General features: G+C 43.4%; 1 protein-coding gene across 2 annotated transcripts in view; it reads right to left on the bottom strand.

The window, feature by feature from the left end:
* Nucleotides 1–17,077, bottom strand: part of LOC144762426 (cytochrome P450 2K4-like) — a 613,835-nt gene that overhangs the window by 32,231 nt on the left and 564,527 nt on the right. For both annotated transcript variants that reach the window (XM_078647608.1, XM_078647607.1), the window contains one exon: nucleotides 1,430–1,571. In XM_078647608.1, coding sequence (XP_078503734.1) covers nucleotides 1,430–1,571 — 142 coding nt within the window. The remainder of the gene's footprint in view (nucleotides 1–1,429; nucleotides 1,572–17,077) is intronic.

The following is a 17,077-nucleotide window of genomic DNA, read 5'->3' as shown; positions in this document are numbered from 1 at the left end:
GCCGAATTCATCTGCTGAATAGGTCTATCCTTATGTTTCCTTGGGTTTTGGTGATCTTCGGTTTTTCCTGACTTATTCTACTATAGCTGGAAAATATGTCTGTTCCCTTGGGTTCTTAGGCTTTTCCTATGATTTTCCTATTTCTTGTTTGTCCTGTCATACTCTCTGATGGTATACAACTTGTGTGTCCCCCTTGCAAGACAAGGAGGTTCTCCCTTTGTGTTGCTGATTATGGTGTCAGTTTATTCCATGTCTAAATATGGTGGAATACTTTTTTGGTGTATGCAAAAGAACTTGTGTCATGTTCTGGGAATTCCTTTGCTTTGAAGTACCCCTTCATTCAGTTGATGGTTTGCTTTCCTTTGTTGCCCATGTTCCCCCGGTTCTAAGGTTATTCAGGTGGTGGTGGGGGGGGGGACTTTTATAGTTTTGTGGATCCATTCTAAGATGTGATTGTCTTTGTTCCCACTTCTTGAAGAACAATCTATGGTCCCTGTCTGCTGTTGACTGATTGGTTCATTTGGTGCAGACTCTTTCTTAGTTCTGTTGGGTGATATGATGGTTGGTCAGCTGAGTCCCCTTTAGGTCTTCCATGTCTCACTTGCGTGGCTACCTTGGTTTCTCCCCCCTAGGACTCCTCCTTGTATTTTGTTCTGGGTTAATTTACTTGTCTTCCTCTATTGTGTATTGTTTGATGGATATTTGTCAGAGGCAGAGGCTTCATTTTATTCCTAGTCTCCTTTTTTCTCATTTTGGTAGTTTCTACCTCTGACCCTCAGTTGGATGTCCTTGAGGCTCTTCTTTGATGTGTCCCTTTTTTGCTTAATTGTGGCTATGTTTATTGTTTGTACTAGCGTAGAAAGCCATGTGTTTTGCTTTCCTTTTCTGCCTCCTTACGCATGGGATGGATGTTGATTGTCCAGATTGGGTTTGCCTGGTCTTATCCTGTGTTACCAGGCTGATTCATCTGTCTGGCCCCTTTTGATTTGTCCTGACTGGATTTGTCTGTCTTATTGTTCTCTGCCTGTGGGTTTGTCTGAGTTAGTTCCTGTCTGTGACGTTTGTCCTGGTCAGTTTCTTTACCCCTGATATGCTAGGTTGTTCCTTTCATGCACTCAAGCCTGTCTAACTCCGAATAACGTATTTAAATTATGGGTCAGAAATAATGCATCTGCAAATTCTAGAAATTGTGGCTTTATTAGGTTTGGTTCTAGCTCATACTCTCTATTAATCAGCACCCCCTTGCCCAAGACATTGAATGTTTAGTTTTTTTTAGTTATATCCCTGAAATCATACTGTAAATGCCTTTTACGTCATGTCAATCTCTGGTTGAAAATGCCCCCACTAAATATTAAATGAAGTGTGACATACTTTATTACAAATTTTCACACAGTTGAACATCGATCACCAGTAAATTAACTTGTTTTACCTGCTGAGAAAGGAATGAATGCATCTTTCTTCAAAAATCTTCCTTCTGAATCAAGGAAATGCTCTGGATAAAATTGTTTGGGTTTTTCAAAGTGATCCTCATCTTGCAAGACAGATGACAGGAGAGGAGTAACAAGAGTTCCCTAGAAGGATAAGAATGTTTCAACTGGTTAACCACTGAAAAAAATAAAACAATGGACAATTGATTCTATTAGACAGTAAACATAGCATGTTTGCAGTCTAGAGAGTCAGCATCTCCAGGTGAAACAATTGTGTGGTCATTAAGTAGAAATGGTCTAATAATCAGCAAGGCTGTCAGAGGCAGGTAGATCTAAGTGAGAAAGACGCTTATAAGTCAGTAAAAAAAAAAATTGGTTGGTAGCCCACAGCACAGCAGGGAGCTGAGAGTCCCAAAGGAAATGAAAAAGAGAGAATTTCTTTAGGGATCATTACAGGCAAATAAGATGTTGTTTTACTAGGTGAATGGGAGATGATAGAATCATGTATCTGAAAGAGACAATTAGTTATAGATTCCTTACCTTGTGAATTACCCCCAGTCGTCAGACTGGATCTGGAGAATTTTTCTGTCAGCAGTACCCCTGCGGAATGAAAGGTGGCATCGGTTGGTTCTGCGTTCTTAGTTGGCGTCGTGGTTGCAGAGATGAAGTCGCGGCTGCTACTTGGACTCTGCCCTCGTACGCTAATGTCAGTTCTCTCTTTTTCCACACCAGCCAGCGCTGATCCGGAGAGAGCGGTACCTCCAGTCACTTTTTGACTGACTTTTTTTATCAACTTTTGTCAACGCCATTTTGCGTCCATGACTTCTGGTGAGCACTGGGGTGCCCGGTTTCAAGGCTTTCGGCTCCTGTTGACGGTTGATGTCGGTGACGGATCCGCACCGCGTGTGCCTGTATGAACAGGACCATTACTCCAAGTCGTGATCTAACTGCCGGACCATGAATCTGAAATCTTTGCGGGAGTGGTCCCGAAAGCTTCTCGAGGTCCGTCAGTCGGCTCCGCGCCGTTCAAGATTCCGGTTGTGCGGGAGGTCGAGGGACCGGTCGCGGAGCCACCATCCCCAGACCTCTTTGAACTCTTTGCACTCCTCAGGTAAGTCGAAGCATAAGACGAAGTCGAAGAAGCATCATCGCACTTTGACTTCGATTCCACCAGCACCACGTCAGACAGCCGACGTTGGTTGTGTCCCCAACCGATGTCGACCCCGGCCTTAGCCCCAACGTTAACACGGAGCTGGACCGGCGTTGATCGACTCCGGATTCGGTGCCAATGGGTACTTTTGTGCCCTTGTTCTACCCTGGTTCCTGGTTCAGTCAGGCCAGATGGCAACCAGAGGAAGGTGAGGAGGACTGGGAGGGGTCTGGAGATTCTTTGACTGGCCAGTTGGATTACACCCCGGACTGGAGAGAGAAGCTGGGGGAAGCCAGTGGTCTGGATACCTCCCCAGACCTTGGCCTGGTGTCTCCTATGGAGGAGGGAGCGTCTTACACAGTGGTGTTGCATAGGGCAGCTGAGGCTCCCAACCTCGAGCTACCTACAGTGGCAGTCAGGACTAACCTCCTGACAGAGGTGCTTCAACCGGCAGTGAGCTCTTCGGAGCCCCTGCTGCCATTTAATGAAGCCCTAACCAACATCTTTTTAAGCACCTGGTCCAGGCCTAACCCAGGGGCTCCTGTGGATTGGATGATTGCCCAACGCCACCACCCGGCCCCGGGCAACCCCACTTTCCCTTTCCTCTCCCAACACCCCACCCCTGACAGCTTGGTGTTCCATGCCTCAACTTCCAAAGGTGCAATCCCTAAAGCACCACCTGATAGGGAATCCAAAAAGCTGGACCACCTTGGGAAGAAGCTGTTTTCTTCCTCCAGCTTGGGACTTCAGTTGGTACACACTGCATGTCTGTTGGACTGTTACACCCACTCTGTTTAGGATGCGGTAGTGCAGGTTCTGCCCCAGTGCCCGGAGGAGGCCTAGGCCACGCTCTCCTGTGCAGTCGCCGAGGATAGAGACTCAGCCAAGTTTATCATCCTGTGTGGGCTGGACACTGCTGACTCGCTAGGCAGGACGATTTCAAAGTCAGTAGCCCCTCAATACTACGCTGGTCTGAGGTCAACTGGCTTTTCCTGGGATGTCCAAGCTACCCATATGGACATGCCCTTTGATGGCCGTCACCTATTCGGTGACAAGGCAGACAATATGCTAGCACGGTTCAAGAACTCTCGGGCTATAGCCAAGTCCCTGGGCCTCTCCACCTGCCCTGTGCAGACAGCTTTTCACCCCTTTCATGGCTACGGAAAGAGTACCCCACCATATTCTGCCCAGAGCCACAGGCCGGCACAAGCTGTTCAGCCCCTGTGCGACAAGGGATGTGGGACCCACCGTCGTGGGTATGGGGGCCAGTGAACAGGCCAGTCCACCACCGCTCCCACTGCAGCAGCCTCCAAACCCTCCAAGTTCGACCTTTCAGGGCCAACAATGGCCAATGGGTGGTAGGATTCGCCATCACCTCCCCCACTGGCACATTATTACGTCAGACAGGTGGGTTTTGCAAATAGTGTGAAGGGGCTTCTCCGTTCCCTTCAAGACTACCCCCTAGCCATGCCACCTCAGTACCATTACATGGCTGAGGGTCATCTGGCCCTTCTTCAGCAGGCGGTTATGGCCATTGAGCGAGTTCCTGTGCCAGAAATAGGTCATGGTTGCTATTCTCACTACTTTCTGGTACCCAAGAAGGCCAAAGGCCTGCGTTCTATCTTGGACATCAGGGACATCAACCGCTTCCTCCGGATGGAAAATTTGAAAATGTTGACACTAGCTCAGGTCCTTTCTGCTCTCGATCCTGGAGACTGGATGGTACAGTTGCAGGATGCCTATTTTCACATCCCCGTCCTGCCAACCCACCGGCGCTACTTGCGGTTCACGGTAGGCCACGAGCACTTTCAGTTTACTGTGATCCCCTTTGATCTTACCAGCGCCCCTCAGGTGTTCACAAAGGTGATGGCGGTATTCGTAGCTTATCTGCGCAGATCAGGGGGTCCAGTCTTCCCCTATCTCGATGACTGGCTGTTATAGGCGGGCTCGACCCTGGCTGTCTTCTCCTAACTCCAGACAATATTGGATCTCCTGCATTCGCTGGGGTTCTCTAACAACTTGCTGTAGTCACACCTGATTCCCTCTCAGAAGCTCCTCTTCATTGGAGCGGTTCTGGACACAACGCAGTTTCGGGTCTATCTTCCCGTGCAGCAAGTCTGGGATATTCGGGCTATGATTCCTACTTTCAGCCTCTATCTTGGGTTTTGGTCAGGGTGACCCTGCGGCTCCTGGGCCTGATGGCCTCTTGCATCCTGCTGGTGGATTATGCCGGATGGCATATGTGGCTCTGCAGTGGGACCTGAAGTTCCAGTGGGCACAGCATCAGGGGAACCTGTCTGATTGCATCCAGATCTTGGAGGGAACTGCACGCCAATTGCAGTGGTGGCTAACAAACCGGGATTGGGTGAACGGCAGATCTCCCTCCCTTCCCCAATCAGAGTTCGCAGTTGTCACCGATGCATGACTTCTCGGATGGGGCGGCCACATGGGGGAGGCGGAGATCAGAGGCCTCTGGTCTCCGGCAGAGTCTGGGCTCCACATCAACCTTCTGGAGCTTCGCGTGATTCTTCTTGCACTCAAAGCATTCCTTCCCTCTGGCCGAGGAAGGGTAGTGCAAGTATTCACGTACAGCACCACCACCATGTGGTACTCTAACAAACAGGGCAGGTGGGGTGATGGACCCTATGTCAAGAGGCTCTGTCTCTGGACATAGCTGGAACATCAGGACATATCCCTGGTGGTTCAACACCTGGCAGGTTCTCTGAACACCAGGGCGGACAAACTCAGCCGCAGTTGCATGATGGATCACGAATGGTGTCTTCACTTGGAGTTCCCCAAGGAGTATGCGCCTGCACTCCTATTTTAAGAATTTGTCAACTTGTACTAAAGTTTTTTGAACTTGTAGTGAAATTGCGTGGTACTACCCAAATGTGAGAAGAGGCCCAATGTTTTCTCAATTATAATAATACCAAATGGGACTGTGGGGTACCCACAGCCTAGGCAGTGCACAGCGAGGGACACAAATTATGTCTCATGTGAAGTTAAGGGTCAATTGAATGCAAAAGTATTTCAAAAGCTCAAAAGGCAAACATAGTAAACATGGTGTGAAGGAAAATTCATACACTGAATTAGGTTTAATATCTACAAGTATTGTATGCATACCAATAGGAAAAGTCACATATCATGTAAATCATTTCACATCGTCGATTTAAGTTTCATGAACATTGCATTTTATGTACACAAATACAAAAAAATCTGATTAGCAGTCCCAATGCATTTCGGGTTCTAAAACTGAACCCTTCTTCAGGGAAAAATTTGAGTTCAACCAAATTTGTATTCTTTCACTTATGGTCACGTCCACAGTAATCTAAAACACAATGAATATCAAAGCACTTGATCAATTTGAAAACATTGCAAAAACTTAAAAAATCATTACAAGACTTGAAAGAATAGAATTTGCACTCTCAAGAACAGAAAGAAAGAAATATAACTGGTGATGCAAAAAACGACCCAAAAGTAGTGTGTATCGAATCAAAATTGCATCCAAAGTCACTGTATGTTACGAGAGACTTTGTGTTTGAGAAAGGTTAAAAATTGTGATCCCACTAAGTACTGTAAGATACCCACCGCTTGTGATGTCTAAAATAGTTTTAAGAATGTGCAAGACTCAATTGAAATGCACCTGCGTACATACCCTCCAATGAATTTAATAGGATTATGAACTGCCTGTCCGGTCTGACATCAGTTGTTTCTGTGAACGCAATCACTAGTTCGCAACAGCCTGTATGATATAAGTTCAAAGCGAAACCAATGTCAAGAGCTTGTATGAAATAAACGTGAATACGAATGGTTATAAGAATTTCAGACTCTCACAGTTCGGTGAAGTAGACAGACTCCGCCTCTCCGTGAAAACTCGTGCCGAAAGACAAACCGCGTGTCAGTCTATAAGAGTAATACGTAGAATGCCATAAGTGAATGTGAAGCATATTAACGTTGTTATCAAAAAATATCGCAACTAGAGCCCAACTACGTACCGTTGGAAAATAATTCTCAATCTACTCTCTTTTTCCGCGGTCACTGCCCGTTGAGAACGCCGAATACACTCTCGTGTGTAAACCGTCCCGAGATGCTGTGCGAATTTAAAGGGACCTCGCGTTAACATTTCTATCAAACTTTATTTAACCAGCTCCATGGTTAAAGTTGACAGATTGATACCATGGTTACCGGGGCAGACTCACTATCGAGAATGGAAAGTAAAGTTGTGATGTGACCGAATGTGAAAAAGAAAAGGAAAAAATTCCGCTTCAGCTCTGAAAGGCAAAATAATGCTGTTGTGTTCCTTGATTCAACCAAGGTTGTGAGATAAACATAACGAACGTGTGCCATAGCCTAGAATGATGAAGTATTATAACTCTATGAGTTTAGTGAAAGATAGAAACAAGAGAGAGTGCAAATTCTCTACAGTAATTTAAGAGTAAAAACAGTCCGTTACATTGATGTTTTTACTCTTAAATTACTGTAAAGAATTTGCACTCTCTCTTGTTTCTATCTTTCACTGAACTCATAGAGTTATAATACTTCATCATTCTAGGCTATGGCACACGTTCGTTACGTTTATCACACAACGTTGGTTGAATCAAGGAACACAACTGAATTATTTTGCCTTTCAGGGCTGAAACAGAGTTTTTACCTTTTCTTTTTCACATTCGGTCACATCACAACTTTACTTTCAATTCTCGATAGTGAGTCTGCCCCGGTAACCATGGCATCAATCTGTCAACTTTAACCATGGAGCTGGTTAAATAAAATTTGATAGAAATGTTAACGCGAGGTGCCTTTAAATTCGCACAGCATCTCGGGACGGTTTAGACGCGAGAGTGTATTCGGCGTTCTCAACGGGCAGTGACCGCGGAACAAGAGAGTAGATTGAGAATTATTTTCCAACGGTACGTAGTTGGGCTCTAGTTGCGATATTTTTTTATAACAACGCTAATATGCTTCACATTCACTTATGGCATTCTACGTATTACTCTTATAGACTGACACACGGTTTGTCTTTTGGCACGAGTTTTCACGGAGGGGCGGAGTCTGTCTACTTCACCGAATGGTGAGAGTCTGAAATTATTATAACCATTCGTATTCACGTTTATTTCATACAAGCTCTTGACATTGGTTTCGCTTTGAACTTATGTCATACAGGCTGTTGCGAACTAGTGATTGCGTTCACAGAAACAACTGATGTCAGACCGGACAGGCAGTTCATAATCCTATTAAATTCATTGGAGGGTATGTACGCAGGTGCATTTCAATTGAGTCTTGCACATTCTTAAAACTATTTTAGACATCACAAGCGGTGGGTATCGTACAGTACTTAGTGGGATCACAATTTGTAACCTTTCTCAAACACAAAGTCTCTCATAACATACAGTGACTTTGGATGCAATTTTGATTCGATACACACTTCTTTTGGGTCGTTTTTGACATCACCAGTTATATTTCTTTCTTTCTGTTCTTGAGAGTGCAAATTCTATTCTTTCAAGTCTTGTAATTATTTTTTAAGTTTTTGCAATGTCTTCCAATTGATCAAGTGCTTTGATATTTACTGTGGAAGTGAACATGAGTAGAAGAATACAAATTTTGTTGAACTCAAATTTTTCCCTGAAGAAGGGTTCAGTTTTAGAACCCGAAATGCATTGGGACTGCTAATCAGATTTTTTTGTATTTATGTACATGAAATGAAATGTTCATGAAACTTAAATCGACGATGTGAAATGATTTACATGATATGTGACTGTTCCTACTGGTATGCATACAATACTTGTAGATATTAAACCTAATTCAGTGTATGAATTTTCATTCACGCCATGTTTACTATGTTTGCCTTTTGAGCTTTTGAAATACTTTTGCATTCAATTGACCCTTAACTTCACATGAGACATAATTTGTGTCCCTCGCTGTGCACTGCCTAGGCTGTGGGTACCCCACAGTCCCATTTGGTATTCACTCGGAGGTGGCATAAGGTCTCTTTCGGTGAGAAAGCAAAAGACACACAATTGATGGACGGAATGCTGAACAAATCAAAATATTCACCCCCAGTCAAAAGATCAGCAGTGGGGAGAGCCTTGGTTAGATCTATTTGCCACTGAAGAGAACGCGCAATGTCAGCAATTTTGCGTGTTGGAATTTCCAAGGCGGCACTTGCTAGGTGACGCTTTTTGGTGCAAGTGGAGTTGTGGTCTTCTATATGCCTTTCTACCTATACCACTTCTGCCCAGAGTCCTGAAGAACATCAAGCGCAACCAGGCCTAATTCATCATGGTGGCTTCGGATTGGGCACAAAGTGTTTGGAATCCTGAGTTGCATGCAACACATGGCCATTGATCCGCTGATCCGACTGCCTCTTTGGGAGGATCTTCTGCCGCATCAGCAGGGGACGGTCCTCCACCCGAACTTGTCCAGTCTCCACCTCCTTGTGTGGAGATTGAGTGGTGACAGTTGACGGCCTATGACCTTCCTCTTGAAATCTGTGATGTTATCTTGGCAGCCAGGCGTCCCTCAACTAAGACTTTACACGCCTGCAGATGGAACAAATTTGTGGCATGGTGCACATAAAAGGCTGTGGATCCTCTTTGAGGTTCTCTTGTTCCTCCTTTCTTTGACCCAGCAGGGCTCTGCTCTGGGAAGTCTAAAGGGCTACCTCTTGGCCATTTCAGCCTTCCTTAGGCTTCCTGATCAGCCTTCTCTTATCAAGGCCCCTGTTGTAAATTGCTTTCTTAGTGCCTCAGTGGGACTTGAACCTAGTTTTCACCTATCTAATGTGCACTCCCTTTGAGCTGCTACATAGCTGTCCTCTTAAGCTTCTGACCTTTCTTCAAAACCTCCTTTACTGGCTGTTCATCTGGACAAGGTTGTCCTTCAAATTCTTCAATCCTTTCTTCCCAAAGTGGTGACTTCTTTCCACATTCATCAGACAATTACTTTGCCCACCTTCTTCCCGCCTCCACATCCTTCTAAGGAGGAAAAGAGGCTCCACCGCCTGTATCCAAAACTTGTGCTTTCCTTTTACTTGGATCGCAAAAAACAATTCTGGGTGGATGACTTACTCTTTGTTGGCTACGTGGGTGCTAACAAAAGATGTACCATACACAAACGGACCTTCTCTACATGGATAGTTTTGTGTATTAAAGCTTGCTATTCTTTGGCAAAGAAGGAGCCTCCTGAGGGGCACGTGGCAATTCCACCAGGGTGACTGCAGCTACCACTGCTGTGGGACGGGGAGTCCCCCTCAATGACATCTGTCAGGCAGCGACATGGGCATCTCTGCACACATTCACGAAGCACTACTGCCTGGAAAGTCAAGTCCGGAGAGACAGCTTTTTTGGCCGGTCTGTTCTCCTGGACTTTCTGGTGTGAACTTGGTTTGCAGACCCACCTCCGGGGTTGGTATTGCTGGGTATCTATTCACAAGGTAAGGAATCTATAACTAATTGTCTCATTCAGAGGAACAAGTTACTTACCTTCATTAACTTTACATCTGTAAGAGACATACATTAGTTATAGATTCCTTACGGCCCCACCCATCCTTCCCATTCTGAGAAATAACTTTAGGGTTAAAGATTTCCTTTTAGGGCCCTAGTTTTGCGCACCAGTGGTCAGTGTCTTGCATGGCTCTGCGCTTCTGGTGTGGAAAGTCATGTACAGAACTGACGTACGCGCGTGAGGTCAGTGTCTAAGTAACAGCTGCGACATCATCCCGGAGACCACGAAGCCAACGACGAACACAGAGCCAACCGACGTCATCTTTCAACGCGCAGGGGTACTGCTAATGAAACAATTCTCCGGATCCAGTATGACACGCGGGGGTAATTCACATGGTAGGGAATCTATAACTACTCTATGTCTCTTAGAGATATATCATTACCAAAGGTAAGTAACTTGTTCTGTAGTTTGACATTTAGATATTAACATTAATGTATAAAGTGATGGAACAGAGGATGTGATTTTGTTAGTTTGATGATGCCCCAAACATGTTTGTAATGGGTTCTGTCGTACCATGGCAACCTCATATAAATGTTTGATAACTTTAGTGGATAATGACTTTATGCAAATATACTTTGTGCTACCTAAGAGTAAACTGAACTAGTTTTCCTCATGCTCCAGAGACTGCAGGCCTGATTCACAAAGGTAAACTTACACTTTTGTTTTAAATTTAAAGTTTTTTTTTGTATTCACAAACTGCACTACGTTAATAGTAACTTTTTTATGGTGGACTGTAGTGAGGGCTGGGCCTTGTTCCGCACATTGCTATGTTAGAAGTTTAAACGCCATTTTACCTTTTGCTGCTTTTGCACACAACACTGCATATAACTGTTGTTGTAAGTTAGGCTCCGTGAGTTACTTCACATGAGAAAGGCTTGTATTCGGCATCCCTAGACTTACATCGCGACCCTAGTCTGCACAGTGAGTGCTAAAGCCTCCAAGGTTATCATAACAAGGTAGCTGTTGTTTGAGCTGAACGGCTCACGTTTTAGACATAACATACATGCAGCTGCAAGCCAACGGACATTCTGGCGCCTTTAATATTGCACTGTAGGCATGATTTCAGGCACTTGTTATGTTATGTTAACAGAAACTTCTAAAGCGCACGGTCACCAGAAGGTTTCATGGCGCTAACATAACATAACATAACATATACTAGGCGCTATCATACCTGTTTTCACCATCATTGTAATATGATTTCTCCTTTTGTATTTTATGAAGTTGTAACAATACTGATCATATTATTTCTAATCATATGTCTGCTTATGTTAGCAAAGGTACTGCATCTTAGAACACGTGGTTATTTTAACCTTTCCCATGTCTCTTTTTTACTCCTGTTGTGGACTGGTATGAGAGTATGACGAAAGAGTGTTCTTGCTTCCCACCATTCCTGAGTATAGCCTAAGTCGCATGTTCTGGGTTGTCTAATCATTGGTTCCTTTGCTATAGGACGAAGAGCTAATGTGACACTGATGCTAGCTGATAAGGGTTTCTAGGTACTGAGGTGAGTGTTTTGGTCCACCACAATTCACTGAGGTCCTGAGTCTCTGTGCACAGTTCTGTGTAGGAGCAGAACAGGACAACTCTGCCCATGAAAAAATAAGACAGGCCTATGTGTTTATGCACAGAGTTATCTGCTCCAACAAAGCAAACACAAGGAGATGATGGATGGAGTGCTGACATTTTTCAGACATTCACCCGCAGTCACAGATCTAGGTTGAATCCATCAACATTCTTTAGCTCACTTCGCCACCCCAGTTTAGACCCAGCCATATACAAATTAGTCTTGACCCAATTCCTCATGGAAATAGTCCAGCCCGAACTGCCAAGCCAGGTCTTCCCTGGATCGGAAACAAGCATCCTAGGACCGTTTTTGGGGGTAATCATACCCAACAGGAAAACACCTTCGGAAGTTCTGCGATGTCCTGTTCATAGTTTCAAGCAGCAACACTGAAAGCTTCTACAGGAGATCAATGACGACATATCTTACTTTAAGAGAGCAACACCACCATCAGCTTTTTGCTGTGCCCTAATTCAGAAAATATTCTTATTCATTTCCACCAATGACTTTACTCATTGTGGTGCCTCTTTGCTAATTACATTTTTCTAAATTGTTTTGGGCTTTTTATTGTGCTGAGTGTGAGTTAAAAAAAAATGGGAAGTGGATTACCTGAACATGCATTTTTCTTTGGATCTGTCTGCTGCCAGTAGAATGTGACTGTACATTAATCACTCTGTGGCATTATAACCCAGAATGATGTATTCTTGAAGATGCAGGAAGATGCATTTGGCGGATGGAACAGTTAGGCTCTGTAGTGCAGTTCCATATTCATGATATAGTCCTCCAGGGCCTGATTCATAAAGGCCACTTACAGTTTTGAGTAATTGACTTTTGAGTTAGTTTACTCCTTTTTGGACATTCATAAAATCAACATGTAAATTTAATGTAAAAGTGTAACTTAAATATCCCCACAAAATTGAAGCACCTGAGGACTATACACTTCTGGGTAATTAACATTTTTGAATAATTTTTCTTCTTTTTGGTTATTAACAAAATCTAGGTTTAAAATATATTTTAGAGTAAATTTAGACTGATTTTGTGCTCCCAATACATTCTTCGCAGTAGCAGAAAATCTGTTCCAGTGGTACTTTGTGGAGAAGGTGTCTGGCCTCCTGGAGCCCAATTGGGCTGCAGTCTGCAGCCTTGCTCCGCTGGAAGAACCCAAGCTCCAAAAAAAGTGACTAAGTCCAAACCTAGACAGCTGTTCCTTCCCGCATATGTATGGACGCTGCCTCCGGCCGAAATTTGTTATCCATGATACCGCCTTGACGAATCAGCCGACTTTAAAGGACTCGCTTGAATGTCCAAATTGATATCTGTACCCCTCATCACCTGTGAACCCTCCCGTTCACCCATCCGGTGATCCTTTGTGTGACCACTGCATCTGGTAAACCCGCGCGGGATTGTGGACATTGTATGCCCCTTCGGCGCTTTTAGTACGCACTCCATTTCTATCCCTTGCGGCCACACTATTGGATTTACTGCCTTCCTATACAGTGACCTATTTGGCGATAACTGCCTCGCTAGACTCGCGTTGGATTGTGGATATTGTATGCCCTTTTGATCCTCGCCACCCGGACACCTCTTGAATTGCCTGTGGCTACGCTTTCTGATTTACCATCCTCTCACTAAGATCTTCCCCACTTTGTCCTCTATGAAGATCTATGCCCTGAGGAAGGTGAGACCCGTAATAGGTCTGTCACCGAAACGTACGTTGGCACTGACTCCATCATTGAAAGGACTTGGCATAGCTTACCACATATTTATGTTTTTTTAAATATTTATTTAGTTTAAATATAGCCTTGTTTCCATTCTGTCATCTTTAAACATTGACTGACAACTTTGATATTATTTAATCATTTTCCTACGAACTGGGGAAAAGAATGTATTTCTTCTTTGATCTTTTCTATATTGATATACTGTGACTGTTTATGTATTATGTGGTTTGCCGCCTTTATCTATTTGTTTATTTTTGTGTGATTGACTGGATCCATTAGGATCAGGACGAATGCTATTGTATGAATGTGGAATACATGTTGTTGGCTTGAGTGTGTAACTGATGGAACATTGTGGGGATATGTATAATTTTTCTTTTATGCTATATTTGATATCAACAGTATTGTACACATGAAAATTGATTAATGTATCTATTCATGGATTTATTCCCTACAAATACTGCTTTTTAATTGTTTTTCCTCAGGGAGAGAGTCTGTATTTTCGGTGACTTTATTGGCACCGCTTTGACTTATCTGGGGTGGAGGCATTCCTGTGTTTATTTATTGCCTTATTCCCCTGCGTCTTCACCTTCATCTGTTTTCAGGGGCCCCCTTGTTGTATTACAAACCTAGAAATAGTCAGGCACAAAGGCATACAATATATAAGTATGTAAACAATATCCCCTTGATGCCAATCCACAATTCAACAAATATGAAAACAATCAATATATAACCATATATAAAAAAATTATATTTTTTATTGCAAGTATAAATTCATACATACAATATTAAAAACACAATATAATAAATGTCCTAAAATCAAACAACGTGCACAGAGTGCAGTAATCATGACTAAAATAAAGCTAATACAATATCAATTATGACCTGCATAATCGGAAAAACAGACAGAAACATGTAAGACATGAAGTTTGTTCAATACGGCATGTACATTCGATATCCTATAACTTCACTTTGTTATATACATAGATGTAATCTGTATTTCAACACAAGTGATGGGATCTTCAATTGTACTTGGAAAGTGCGTCGACACGTTTCGATGGATACAGCAGTTTACACCATCTTTGTCAAGACTTAAAATATTCTGTCATGTAAAGGGGGTCAACAGTAAATTCTCCCCTTGATACTAGTTAACTTCTGATAGGGTGAAGGCAGTTCCTTGGAACAGTCCTTTACAGATTGTGATTTAATATGGCTCTACGTCTGCTTCTTAGTACCACATGGAATGCTTTTAAGTGCAAGTGGAAATGTATTCTCATAGAACTGCTGTTTCAGGATTCGATAAAGCTATATATGTCCACTATGTTCCTTTCTATTCAGAGGATCCAAATGATAAAGGATCTCAAAGACGGCAGTTCGCTGGTAGCGCCACCCGTTATTCAGAAAGGTAGAGCAAGCTGTTGTGCTCTAAAGAAACCAGCAGGCTGCTTGGTGGTCCCTTCGTGTAGCGTTTCACATGGGATTCCGCGTTGTAGGAGAACAAACTTCATGTCTTACATGTTTCTGTCTGTTTTTCCGATTATGCGGGTCATAATTGATATTGTATTAGCTTTATTTTAGTCGTGATTACTGCACTCTGTACAAGTTGTTTGATTTTAGGACATTTATTATATTGTGTTTTTAATATTGTATGTATGCATTTATACTTGTAATAAAAAATATCATTTTTTTATATATGGTTATATATTGATTGTTTTCATATTTGTTGAATTGTGGATTGGCATCAAGGGGATATTGTTTTCATAGGTGGTTGAACCTCAATTCCCTTGATAAGATTAAGGGGTACCTCTCTCTTTTGAATATATAAAATATATGCGGCCAGTGAGGGACGTCTCTGGGGTAGAAATTCAAATTTCTCCTGCTCTGACCTTTCCCATCAACTACTTCAGGGTGACCTCATCCAGCGGTTATTTAACCACGAAGAGAACTCTTCAGCCACCGCCTGCTGTCTTGCCCCACTGAGGTTTTTTGACTTCCATCTTAGAGTCCAAAGTTAAAGCTTTACCTGGACAAACCTGGTCCCTGTATTCTACCTGTGCTCCATCACGGTCAGCCTCAACGTTTGAGTTTGTTCCAGTCTAGTGCAACCAGAAGACCGTAATTGGTGCTTAAAATGTACGCTATTTTTCTAAATTAGTTTGGAATTTTCTTGTGTTGTGTCTTCACTTAATTGCTGTTTGCATACTGCAGAAATAATTCACATGTTGCCCAAGCCTAACCCATTTTGTGCCAAACTACCAGAGGGTGGAGCATATGTTTATTTAGGGACTTTTGTGGTTCACCCTGACAAGGACAGTGATCCGTATTTGAGGTGGGTTCCTCCGGTCTGTAAGTAATACTCCAGTTTTCTACAATACCCATCTGGCTGCAGCATTTTCTGTGTATGTCTGTTTTCTGAAGCTGAGGAGCATTTGATGAGCATACTCAGTAAGCAGCTTCCTCTCGTGTTATCATATGTGGAAATGAGTACACAAGTACTGGTCAAACATGCTCAGAGTTTAGTCACATTTCCCTAAGCTGCTCAGCTTTTACTGGCACGCCTTTAGAGTCATAAATCAATTTTTCGTGCCAGAATGCTCTCCTTGTTATGTGTACCTGGGCTTATATGGCTGAATATGAGTTCACTACGGTCCAAACAGTAAGGCGTGTTTTTCAGTAAGGTCAGAAATTTCCGTGGCCTTCCATATTTATATAGGTAGCATGCACATTGTAAGAAAGGGAAGTATTTTGTAGTGAGGCTGGTTAGGCCTCGATATGCAATGCTCTCACAATACCCCAAATAGGTCCTTTGCATTAATTCTAATAAATCCCTAGCTCAGTGTGGCACACAGGCTCTACAGTAACATGTGTTAAGAATATTATAGTACCAACATGGACTATGAGGAATTTGCTCAACTTGAAAGAAATCTGATACAAATTTCTAATAATAAAGCAGGTTTGTATATAAATGTAGACACAAAAATGAAGACAATCGGATGAGTATAACCGGAGTCATATATTTTTCAATATTGCAAAACGTTTACATTGCGATCAATTGAGAAAAACACTATTAACCATTGGTCACTTGCAGGTCAAGTTCAAAAGAAACCCCTGGGTGTTAAGGTGATGCGGATCCCAACACCAGGCCATGACAGTCAGTTTAATTTTACCGGGATTGTGGGGCCCAGGTACAGAGTTGTCCTCGCTGTCCATGGGGCAGAAGCGGGAGCCTCTGGTTTGACCACTTAGATGTTGCTCGGAAGGAAACTTGTGCAAAATCTCAACAACTGAGCCACTGAGGCATTGGGCTAACAGTGTTGCAGGTTTGCTTCGAGGCACAGCGTCTAACAAAGGTAGTGGTAGCGACACAGGCCACCAACAAGTCTTGGCAGCAGCAAGCTCTACCTTTAGGCTGCAGGAGACTAGTACCTCTAGTCCAAAGGAGTTCTAGAGTGGCTTTTAACTCTAAGAGGGATTCCTCTTTCCACTAGAATCAGTCTCTGGACCAGGATGAATTGCTGTGGTGCAGTTGCAAGGTTGTTGCCACAGGGGCATGTTATCGCTCCTTTGCTTTGTGCAGGTCCTGAAGTCGCAGACTCAGGTCTCTTCTTGGTCCTTGATTGCAAATCGATTCAGATCGGAGTTTCTGGTGTTAGGGGAGCCCCTTACATCCTAGATTTAGGGGCATTAGTAGAGGGGGTGCTCAAAGCCAATGGGCTACAAGCCC

The sequence above is a fragment of the Lissotriton helveticus genome, chromosome 6, assembly GCF_964261635.1.
Source record: "Lissotriton helveticus chromosome 6, aLisHel1.1, whole genome shotgun sequence".
NCBI classification, from domain to species: domain Eukaryota; kingdom Metazoa; phylum Chordata; class Amphibia; order Caudata; family Salamandridae; genus Lissotriton; species Lissotriton helveticus.
Note: the sequence above shows the minus strand (reverse complement) of the source record. Positions and strands in the feature narration are given on the sequence as shown.